This window comes from Vombatus ursinus, unplaced genomic scaffold (assembly GCF_900497805.2).
Source record: "Vombatus ursinus unplaced genomic scaffold, bare-nosed wombat genome assembly UNPS02009770.1, whole genome shotgun sequence".
NCBI lineage: Eukaryota > Metazoa > Chordata > Mammalia > Diprotodontia > Vombatidae > Vombatus > Vombatus ursinus.
This window is the reverse complement of record NW_020949548.1, coordinates 11,003,045-11,015,131: the sequence shown is the minus strand read 5'-3', so window position 1 is coordinate 11,015,131 and position 12,087 is coordinate 11,003,045. Positions and strand designations below refer to the sequence as shown.

Genomic DNA, 12,087 nt, shown 5'->3' with positions numbered 1-12,087 from the left:
TGTGATGTGATGTGATGTGATGTGATGTGATGTGATGTGATGTGATGAGGGAGACCTCAGACATCAGGGAGGGGAGGCTTTGGGATACTATCAGGCCCCAATCTCATTGAGCCTTCTCATTGTACTAACAAGGTCACTGAGGCAGACTTGTTCAGGGTCACGTAGCTAGCAATTGTTTGAGACAGGATTTGAACCCAGTCATCTACTTGGCCATGCTGCCTCTCAAGATTTAGAAGGAAGACATGGTGACATGTCCCATCTGCTAAACTTCATTTTGACTCATGGCTTCTCTGGTTCCCTAGTTTGAGCTCCATCTTTTCCAAACCAATTGCCAGCGCTCTGGCCAAGGTGTCAGCTGTGTTCTGATGCCTCTCTGAGCTCCCCAGAGAACATGTTCAAAAGAGAGAACAGTTCTTTCTATTGAATTCTTTTACACTGAAAACTGTCACAAGACCACTCAGGATCCTTCTCCCACTCCTTTGAGAGCCCACAGCCCCACTCTCTCTTAACCATATCTCCAGCCTCATCAGAACTAGGCAGCCACCAAACCAGCCATGGTCAGAAGGCCCTGGCCGTGGGGGTGGGGGGTGGGCATCAGGTGGCTAGTTTTCGGAAACTCCCCTGCAGAGTGACCTACTTCTGACAATTCCAAGAAACCTCCCAGTCACCTTCAGGCAACTTCTGTGGTTACCGCAGGATTAAAATATTTCCTCCTCTTACTGATCACTTTACTCTCCTGTTCACTTAATAGCTGCTAAGAACAGAGGAAGCTGGGAGAGGCATGTTTGAACCTTTCACTTACCCCTCCTTTGTTTACAGAATGACTGAATTGAAATAACTCTTAGCAGGTCGGGCTCAGAAAACTGAGTGACTGTCAGTAATCATAAAGGCTGATGGTGGGGGCCAGTGCTCTTTACTGTCTTCCCTGATATGATCTGTAACAGAAGACCACTGTAGAGCATGCCACTTCTCCCTGCCCCCCCGGCCCCAGAACATCAACTTGCTTCCTATTTTTAGTGCCATTATCCATCATTCTCTTTTCTTTTGAAAAAATAAGTTTCATTGATGACCTTCATATCACAAGTCATTTCTGGAAAGACCTTCCCCCTACTCCTCTTCTCTACCTTGATCTTGAACCCCCTCCCCCCATCAAAGAAAAATAGTCATGCAAAAACACCCTGTACAGTGACTGTCTCAACAGATGCAACATTCTGCCCATCTCTTTTCCAAGAAAAGGGAAATAATGGTTCATTGTCTGTGTTCTGGAACCATTTTTATTGGTTTTTCAGTTTTGCAGAATTTCGCTACCTTTTGGTGATCTTTTTCGGTTACATTGTTGTATTTGGGAAGTATGGTGATCTTTTTCAGCTATATTGTTGTGTTCGGGAGGCGTTGTCCTAGGGCTAATTCATATTGGCTCCCAAGAGATGATTGTTAAATTTTCAGTGTGAGCATCTGTACCTCAGAAATTAGCAAATGCTACAAGTTAGGACTTGGTTTATTGTTTTGTTGATTATCTAGACTTAAGAAAATGATGGAGAAAATGTTAGTAATTTTGGATTAAACTTAAAAGTGTGTCCAGCTTACTTGCCCCCCTCCCCGAGAGCTGAGTGTTAAACATTTCCCAGCTTATGCCTTTGGTCATACTCATTGCATATATTATTTTTGTGGCTTTGTGTATTTTTCTCATTCTGGTCATACAAGTCCCTCTCATTCATCATTTCTCACAGCACAGTGCTGTTCTTGTATCCATCTACCCCGATTTATTCAGACATTCCCTAGCTGATGAGCACCTGTTTTGTTTCTGTTCCTTTGCTTCCACAAAAAGTGCTGCTGTGAATATTTGGGTGTCTATGGGGCCTTTCTTCCTGTTTTTCACCTCCTCTGGGTATAGATGTCCAGTAGTGGGATTTCTGAGTTAAAGAAGCAGTCAAGTCATTTTCACTGTGTATGTATTTGCTAGAAGCATGTTGCCTTGACTCTCCCCCTATAGATTAACAACCCATTTGCCTGAAACCTCTGATCCCACTGATAGTGGCAGATGCTACCCAGTAACACAGTGTGTGTTCAACAAAGGGTCCCTTTCTTTGGACCGATGTGGTTTGACCATTGGGGCGTGTAGCTAGAAGGCATGTCTTTGCTACCATTCTATGCCACTCTTCAATCCACACAGGGGATTGTTCCCATGTCACCGTGTGCTCAGAGGACTTTGTCCAAGCGCAGCCACTAAGGTATGATAGATTTCGTGAACTCTTTTGTTCTCATTCCCTCTCACTGATCTTTTCCTTAGTGGAAACACCTGCAGCACTGACTCACTTCCTCATTGGCAGCTCAGGTGTATTTGTCATTTCCTCATTGGGAAAATGAGGACATTTCCTAGAATCACGGAGTGTGCTGGCTGGAAGGGACATCAAAGGTCATTTAATCCAACCCTCCCCTGAATCAGCAAGCCCCTCTGCCCCAGACGAATGGCTGTCCAAAGTCTGCTTGGTTCCACCAACCGTAGCAGCTTCTTTGACTAGGAATATCTCTTACTTGTAGGAAGCTCACCTTCTCCTGAGCCAAAATTGGTCTCCATATAACCTCCCCTCCTTGGGTCTGATTCTTCCTTCCCAGTCCTAGCTGAACAAGCCTAATCCAATCCCTCGTTCACACAACACTTGCTGTATTGTGTTCTGTTCTTGTCATCTTTAATCTGGGTTCCTTTAATTCTTGAATGACACTACTTTGACTCCCCCCCCCACCCCATTGTAGCCCCTGTCCTTTGGACATCCTATCAATATCCTTCTATGATGTGGTACCAGGCCTGGATATGGTCCTCCGGATGGGTCTGACCAGAGTGCAGAGTGGTCCAAGTGAGGTTCTTTCCTCCCCACTTCTTGGCAGCCTCAGAACAGGTCATTCCTTTCTAGCAGTTATGTTGTGATTCATATTGAGTTTGCATTCCACTGATGCCTAGGTCTATTGACATCCCAACTTTTTTCCAAGCTAAGCTCAAGTGTTGCCTATTCTGTGAATCTGGGCATGATTTCCTCTCAGCTAAAAGTAGCTTCCTGATTACTAGACCTGCTCTTAACACTTAGCCCTATACTTCTATGTCCCATACTTGCGTACATGCTTTGTTCCCCTCCCCACCCCCACCCATAGTTCTTACCTGCAGATACTTTTTCATTTTTTAAAATCTTTGTATCCCCCAAACTGAGCACAGTGCCTTGCAAAACAATCAGCAAGCATTTATTAAACACCTACTATATACCAGGCACCACTCTAGGCACTGGGGGGACAAAGACTGTAGTTTAATAGATACTACTATCCTCAGATAACTTGCATTGATGTGGGAAACTATACTCATAGAGAGAGAGAGATATACAGAATATATATGTGTGTTAACCAAAATTTAATTAAAGTTATCTAGCATAATCTCATTTTGGTGATGAGAAAACTGAAGCCCAGAGAAAGGAAGTAGTTGTGATCAAAATTAGGCTGGCCCTTCACAGGGTATCTGGAACTGGTACGCATTGCCAAGGGTGGGTGTTAGGTGAGAGCAGAAGGTGCCTGAGGCCCAGACCAGGAACTGCTGTCTCCAGGCTACTCCTGCTGTTTGCCTTGTCTCACTGCTCCCATAAAGGAGCCACATTTGTACTGGTATTGGGTATTTAGAAACTAAGCAAGTTTGACCAATAGAATCTTAAGTTCCTAGAGGCAGGGATTGGTGTGGTTTTTTTTTAATTTTTTAAAATTTAAAATAATTTTTTTTTTTTTTTGCTTTTAGCTTTCTTTGTATCCCTGGCGCTTAGTACAGTGCCTGGTATAAAGTAAGTGATTAATAAATGTTCGATGAAGACTGACTGATCTCTAGGCATCCCATCTAATTTAAGGACTATTTTTTTATTTTTTTGTGTTTTGTGTTTTGTTTCTTGTTGTAGGCAATTGGGGTTAAGTGACTTGCCCACAGTTAGTAAGTGTCAAGTGTTTGGTCTGAGGCTGGATTTGAACTCAGGTCCTCCTGACTTCAGGGCCAGTGCTCTATCCACTGCATCACCTAGCTGCCCCAGGACTGTTTTTTTTTAAATCTTATTTTTATGGAAATGCCAGTTTTCATTAATGTGATGATAGCCTGACTTCAGGTGAAAATTTGAAATGCCCCTGCAGCTTCCCCAGCTGCATGGGGCAGTGGCATCTCTAGAAAGGGCCAGGATTGTCTCTTTCACCTGCCCTGGCCCCGAGCCCTGTTGACTCCATCCTGTGCACCCCCTATTGTCAGCACATTTTGCCTGACCATCGCTAGCTCTTTTCCTATTGGCTGACTGCCATTGTTTTTTTTTTTAAACTTTTCCTGAGTGACCTTGATTCTGACCCACAGTGGACAGACAAATGGGCTTTTATTATGTGAACATCACTGCCTTTGAATCCTTTGGAGAAACATTTTTATCTCCATCTTGAGCCCTTCTTAATTCACCCTCGTACTGTTCCCACCCTGGAAGCTACCCTAGCTCACCCACTCCTTGTAGACACTAGTCTTGGAGAACCTGAGAACAATCCCATTGTGACAGAGCCAGAATTGGTACATTTTTGTTCTTTAGGCTGAGGATGAAAATAAGCTCAAGGAGAGCTTAGGGCATTGTGGGCTTATTAAAGAAAAACCTCTGACAGTTCAAGACATGGTTCTGACTTTTGGAATTGAATGAATGAATGAATGAGCATTTAATAAGGTCTTTCTATCAGTCAAATCAATAAGTATTTATTAAGCACTGATGTGCTGGGCACTGGGCTGGCAAAGAGAAGGCAAAGAATGAAAGACCAGTGTGATCTCAGGAGACCATCAATCTAATCCAGCATTCCTCATTGGTCTTGGAAATTGGCCGAGTGTGGGGGTTTCCTTGAATACCTCTGCAATCAGAAAGCATTTAGTAGAGTAGGTCATTTCTGTTGTAAATTACCAGTAGCCTTGAGAAGAGCAAGGCCCTTTCAGGTGACTCATTGGTAAATCCTAAGCACATGTAGGATTTCCTAGGGGGGATGATGGTAGCCAGGCCAGACCCCAGCAGCAGGAAGGTCAGTATTTGGAGGCCTTGGCAATCATTTTGTTTGTTTGTTTGTTTGTTTGTTTGTTTTTAAGCAATTGGGGTTAAGTGACTTGCCCAGGGTCACACAGCTAGTAAGTGTCAAGTGTTTGGTCTGAGACCAGATTTGAACTCAGGTCCTCCTGACTTCATGGCCGATGCTCTACCCATTGAGCCACCTAGCTGCCCCTTTGGCAATCATTTTGGACCAGACTTACCTGAGGGGGTTAAATCTGTTGTCAGGTGGTCACAGATTAGTTAATATTTTGCTGTAAAACAGCTGACTGTGGCTCATAGGAGCCTTAACTCCATCGGAGACATCTGGCATCGATTCCTGGCTTTGTTATGGAATGCCTGTGTATTTTGGGGCAGGTCATTTCCTCTGTAAAGTAAGCGGACTGGATAAGATGACCTCTTGGGATTCCTCGGTTTGCAAAGCTCTTTGCATACATTATCTCATTTATCAAGGCAAGTCAGCCAGTATTCAGAGAACACCTTTACACTTAAAACTGGGGATGGGAAGAAATGTGGAAAAACAGCCTGTGCTCTCAGGGAGCTCAGTCTGATGGGGGAAAGAGCACACAAACATCTATGTCCAAGCAAGCCATGGACCAAATGAAGGAGAGAGAGTCTCAGAGAGAAGGCACTAGCTTTCAGGAGGAATCGTCAAAAGCTTCTTGCTGGGACTTGAAAGAAGCCAGGAGGCAGAGATGTGGGGGGAGAGGATCCTAGGCACAGGAGATAGCTGGTGAAAATGCCCAGGGTAGGGAGATGGAGAATCTTTAATGAGGAACAGCAGTGACACCATGGTCACTGGCTCACAAAGTACATGGGGAGTCGGGTGTAAGAAGACCAGAAAGGTAGAAAGAGGCTTTCCCCAACAACCCTGTTGGGTAGGTGCTATGTATCTCCGTCTTAAAGGTGAGGAAATAGAGGCCGACAGACTTTAGGTGACTTGCCCAACATCTCCCACCCAGTTAGTGCCTCATCTGAGGAGGCAGGATTGAAAACTCAGGTCTTCCTGACTCTGGCGTCCAGTGCTGCCTGTGCTGAAAAATGCAATGTACAGTTCTTTGAGTAAAAGCCAAATCCACACTGGAAACCGAGCAAACAAGATCTGGGCCAGTCTGCCTGGTGGGACGTTGTGTCCTAGCTTAGTCCTCAGGTGTCCTGCCCCAAACGTGCTGACAAGCAAGGGGGCTGGTTGGCTGAGCTAGCCAGGATCTAGGAGACCAGGAGTTGGGTATAAGATCATCTGTTTCTCTTGGTATCGGCCCAGATGCTGGGGTTGAAATAATTTTCATTCCCAACATATGATGATTTGTTGTAAATGGAGAAAACCCTAAGGCGGAAAGCAGAGCTGTTTGACCTAGCATTTTTGTGCTGCTCCAGAGAGTGGAGGGGTCACATTGTTGGGTGATTATAAATGAATGATTGTGCCATTTCCTAACTGTTAAAAAGGAAGATGCTAAACACACAATGGAGATCAGAAGGATTTAGGCCACAGGCTCAAGCATAGAAAAGAAGGAGCGTGCCTCCACGCTTTCCAGCCTAGCCTCCTACATTTGGGCTTTGGTCAGTAGTATCAGGTCAGTTTTGATATGTGGAATGGGCACGCCAGCTGTTGGGCCACAGATGGGGAAATAATCTGAAATGGGATATTACTGGACAGAGTATGTGCCTTAATTGGCAGAAGCAAGCTTTCTATGGGGCAGTAGTAGAGTAGGGTGGTTAATAGCCTTTCAGATATACCTCCATTTCATGATTCCTTTTCATTATACTAAGCCCACAAAAGGTCTGTATATTCCTCAGCTCCCTCCATCAAAACCCAACTAGGGAGCTGCCTGAGGCTGGGAGAGGGTAACCTGCCCTTGGACAGATCGGCAACTTTAGGAAGTTAGATCGAGATCTGGAAGAGACCTTCAGAGGCTATCTAATCTGTTGGCCTCATTTTTGCAGATGAGGAAACTGAGGACCCAGGGGAAGTTAAATGACTCACCTGAGGCCACTCAGTATGTGTTAGAGGTCAGGTCTTCCAGCTCCTACTCCAGTCTTCTTTCCACTATACCACGATGCTTCTCAAGCAAAATTTGAATGCAGGTCTCCAAATTTAGCACTACTCCATCTAAATACCCCCTGTGGCAACCAGTTCCCATGTTTTAACATTCTGACAGGTGACGTCTTCCCTCGGCCTGTTGACACCTTCCCACGACACATCCATCCCCTTCTCCCATCCCCTCTTGCCAACATTCTTCTGGAACGATCCATTTCCTTATTTGTATTCAGTTAACCAAAGAAGCACATTAGGCATGGTATTCCTTCAAGGGAGTCTGAGTCAATATCTAAGGTGAATGGCTTCATAAATGGGGCCTTCATAAATCCCTTTCCTTTTTTCCTACTCAGAAAAATTGGTGCTCGACTTTTATTTTCATGAAAATTGTGTTCCATAGTGTATCCTAGCAATATGCTCATCCTAAGCAAAGAATGCCTTGGAGAAATTTAAAAAAAAATTCATTTTCATTATTGTTCCTTCTTTTTGAAGTAGTGATCAAATGTATCTCTGTAAACTGATCAGAAGTAGTTTCTAGGTAGCTGTGATAATGAGAGTATTGAAGTTTTGCCTTCAGATTCTGGCCCAGAGCACCCAAGAGAGGCTGACAAACTGAAGATGAGAGATCTCAAGCCAGCTTCCTTGTCTCCCCTCAAGGCAACTTGAAACTGCTTGCTGCCATCCTAAGTTATATCTTTGGGCCCTTTTGTTCAGATAGTAGGGTCATGAAGTCTGTGATTTTGTTGCTAGTGAATATACAATGAGTGTTATGAAAGCCAAACCAGTATAAGCCTTGAGTTTGAGACAAAGGCTTTTGGAGACGCAATGTAAGCCAATGCCGTTAACTTGTTTCTAGAAAGAGAGTATTCCTGGATACTGACTGGAGCAGTCCTACAAATGTTCTGAGAGGCCTAATCAGCCACGTGTAGGGGAGTCCTGGGCCCTTCTTTCCAGGAATGTTTTTTTCAAATTCTTTGGAAATACTTTGACGGGATCTGAACCAAGTATATGTTTTTTGAATGTTCCAGGTAGAGAACCACACAGAAGAAAATGACATGAATAAGCGAAGACGGAAAGGCATAGACAATTTGGAAGAGGTTAGTATTTTCAGTACTTCTGTGAAACCCCAAAACTAGCCTGGGAGAAAGGCCTAAAGGAATATCCTTTTCCCCCAGCAGTGAATCAACTACTAAGATGCAGTGGGATACTGGCCTGCCACTTACCCACACATCTTTTCCCTCGGTGACCCTTGACTGCAGAGTTCCAGGGGACTGTTTCAAGGATGAATTAGTAATGATAGGCTCATGGGTCCAGAGTTGGAAGGAACTTCAGGGGTCATTTAATCCAATCCATCCATTTTACAAATAAGTAAACTGAGGCCCAGATAGGATCAGAGAATATAGCTCTACAGTTGGAAGCTACCTAGTTCTACACTTTTATTTTATAAATGAGGAAACTGAGGCCCAGAGAGATTAAACAATTTGCCCAATATCATCATAATATAATAAGTATGAGAATTAGGATGTAAATCTTGTTCTTCTTACTCCACAGCTAGTCCTCTTTCCACTGGACTGTTTTGCCTCAGTTGTGCCAGATTCTCGGACATCCCACTGAACTGAATTCAAATTTGGGTTAGAAAGTGACCTCCTGACTTTTCTAGTTTAACATATCAGAGTTACTATACTTCCAAATTTTCTTTCTCTTAGGCTTTAAAAAAATTAAATAACATATCACTGTAAACCTCCCCTCTCCTTTATTATTTTGGAGTTGTCCTTTCCCTGAATAATGTTCCCTTCTCATGTAGTTGCTGCCATTTTCTTCTCTAAGGAAAAGGACCAGAAAACTGTTATTCAGGATGCAGCGTGCTGATGGGGCCACTGTTAGCCCCCCTGAAATTGGGTCCAACTGGAGAGATTCCCTTTTGTTAACCCTAGATGAAATGAGCTGTCCTTGCTAGCTGTCTCTTGCTACTATGGATCATGGAGAGGGAACCCAACTCCAAACTCTGACTTGCTGACAGAGTCTTGTTTCTCTGTCTGGTGCTTTGGGGAGTCTTTGACGGTCCCTGGGCTCCAAAGTGTGATAATGCCTCCCTTCCTCCATTTTCACCCTTACAGTCCTCAAGCTTTTCTAGCCGCAGCACTAGCTCATTTCGAGACTATGGCATTGGAAAGGAAGGCATGAATCAAAATAAAGTGAAGTCCATGGCCAACCAGCTGCTGGCTAAATTTGAAGAGAATACTCGGAATCCTTCTTTTCTGAGACAGGTGAGTCATGTGGCCAAGGACTGTGTCTTCTGGGTGTCCCTTACCCTACAGGGAGGTAGCAGAGACACACGGCTTATGACAGGCTTCCGGTGTGCTTGAGGATCCTGGCTGAAGTGGTGCATTCTGTGTGTGTGTTGTGTGTGTGTGAGTGTGAGTGCTCTCACACACGTACACACACGCGCACATCCTTGTCCTTGTGTGTGTACTCGGCAGCCTGGGGCAGTGGCGGGGAAGAGATCTGTCTTGGTACCGGTGAAAAACTCCCATCCCAAGCCCAATGCCTTCTGTTCTGAAGCTCTTAAAACCTTATTGATCTACCAGAATGTAGACCCACCTCTAAAACATTTCCTAGCATTCCTTGCTACCACCTTCAACCCCCACACTCCCAACATATTAGCAGACCAGGTAAGTATGTGGTAAGGCAAGAGCCCCATGTCATGTCCCAAGGCAAGAGCTCCAGTTCATACTCCAGTTTGATTTATCAAAATTTCCCAACCCAGAGAGGCAGTGTTATAGCTAGAGAACTGGTCCTGGAACCAGGAAGACCTGGGGTCACTTTTTGCCTCTGATACCAATTGGCCATGTGACCCTGGGCACTTGACCTTGTCTCCCTGGCAGCAGTATCAGACCAAAGCCTCCACAGCAGGTGCCAGTGCATCTTCTTCTTATGCCAGTGATATCACAGAACCAGTCTTTAAAAAAAAACGAGACCCATAACCTAATTTATTTTAGGCCTGACCTTTGTTCCTTTTGGCCCCAGTCCCGTGGATTTGGGGGTTTTACTTAGAATTGTCCCTTGTGTGATTCTAATTGATGCATTTCAAAAAGACCCATGTTGAGAAAGACCTGAGTTCAAATTGCATCCCACTTATTAACTGTATGACCCTGGGCAAGTCACTTAACTGAAGTTTGCCTTAGTTTTCTCATCTGTAAATGAGGAATATGGGGATAATACTAGCACCCACCTCCTGGGGTTGTTGTGAGGATCAAATGAGATAATATTTGTGAAAAGCTTAGCACACAGTGCCTGGTACATAGTGAATGCTATATAAATGTTAGTTGTTATTATTTAGGCTGCCCTCCTGGTCACCACACATTCCCAGCATGGGGCTTTTGGTTGCCCTGGGGGGATAGCAGAGGCTGGCTGGCCTAAGCTAAAAAGCTCCACAGAGGTCCAGGGCAGGATGTTCAGGAGGATGAGTGGACACCAGACGGCTGAGCTCTGGACACCATTCGTGACCTCGGAGTTAAACGGATCCTTGCTAAGGGCACCAACCAGCCTGTCCCATTCCAGAGAGTTACTTCTTTTGACCTGGGTGGGAGCCTTTGATGTTGGTGGGTGGTGGGGAGCTCACGTGGAGGGGCTCACAGTAGGCAGCATGGAGACCCCATTTCTGCATCGTAGAGATGGGCAAGTGACCATGACAAGGGGGAAAATTCCTATTGCTCCTGAAAGGCCCCCTGACTCCTCTCCTCCACCCAGCCCCTGCATGGGATCTGGTAGAATTCCTTCCCTTTCCTTCCCTGCCCAAACTGGAATTCCCACGATATCTGAGAGGAAGAAGCTGCAGTGCCTGAGAGATACCTTGGCTACGTATTTCTGGGGGGAAGGCTGTCTTGCTCAGGTTTTCTGGATGGGCTGAAGCTCCTTGGTAGCACTCCTGTTTTAGGCCAACAGTTCTGCCCTGTCCAACCCTCATCTTCTCTCTGTTTCCTGTCTCCCAGTGTCTTTCAGTCTGACTTACCTTTTATTTTCATGTTTCCTATGGTTGCTCTTCTCAACTCAACTTTCTTCTTCAAGGCGCAAGCTCTTTCTGACCTAGGTAAGCCTGTCTTACACTCTTCTGCTGGCCCTCCTGTTAGCCCTCGCTTTGCTAAGCCAGAGGACCCTACACCCAGCCCATCACCTCCTCTCAAAAGGCAGGTAGGGTTTCATCTTGATTCTCACTTCTAACCTGGCAACGCTCATATTTCATTTTAGAAGGGAGGGAATTGTGGGTCCTCCAGGGTAATCCCCATCCCATCCCCCACACTCTCAGACCATCACTAATATCACAAGGGTACACTTTGATGTACAGCAAACCTCTTTATCCACTAGCTTGGCACTTTTTCAATTATCATGTATTTATTGAATACCTACTGTGTCCTTGTTAAGGAAAAAAGAAACTACTGAATTTGATTATTTTACTCAATTACCTTGTGGCGGATATTTTTTCAAAGACTAGCGATTTGCAGCTCTGAATTTGCATCCCAGAAGAAGGAAATACTTGTGAGCTGATAGGATTAGTTCAGTGGTTTCTCTCCTATTCCTCGGAAAAGGAACCAAACGGGGTAGGAAGGAGGCCTCGTGGTAGTCAAGATATGCTGTGGTTGTTAGCAGTGATCTCCCTGTGGCAATGGTATGGCAGTGCAATGCCCAGCATCTCTGCCAACTTTGGGTTGAGTGGTGGGGGACATCCAGCCAGAGAGGCCATGTGTCTTCTTGGATTCTGGGATGCACTTAACAAGCTTTGTTTGAAGGGCTCTCTGCCTTTCTACTCACCCCTAATAACAGGATTAGCAATTTTGTGTGTGTGTGTGTGTATGTGTGTGTGTGTAAGTGTGTAAAATCCCATTTTTCCTGATGGGAATCAGTTCCATGATTTTAGTGAGATGTCTTAAACTTTCCATAGAAGGAGAGTGTGGTTTAATAATGACTTTTTTTTTT

At 44.8% G+C, this 12,087-nt stretch overlaps 1 protein-coding gene across 1 annotated transcript in view; it reads left to right on the top strand.

Moving 5' to 3' along the window:
- MICAL2 (microtubule associated monooxygenase, calponin and LIM domain containing 2) overlaps positions 1 to 12,087 on the top strand; it is a 156,545-nt gene that overhangs the window by 40,366 nt on the left and 104,092 nt on the right. Inside the window, exons 15-18 of the mRNA XM_027852564.1 lie at positions 8,142 to 8,210; positions 9,231 to 9,380; positions 9,702 to 9,785; positions 10,484 to 10,715. Of these exons, the coding sequence (XP_027708365.1) occupies positions 8,142 to 8,210; positions 9,231 to 9,380; positions 9,702 to 9,785; positions 10,484 to 10,715 (535 nt within the window). The remainder of the gene's footprint in view (positions 1 to 8,141; positions 8,211 to 9,230; positions 9,381 to 9,701; positions 9,786 to 10,483; positions 10,716 to 12,087) is intronic.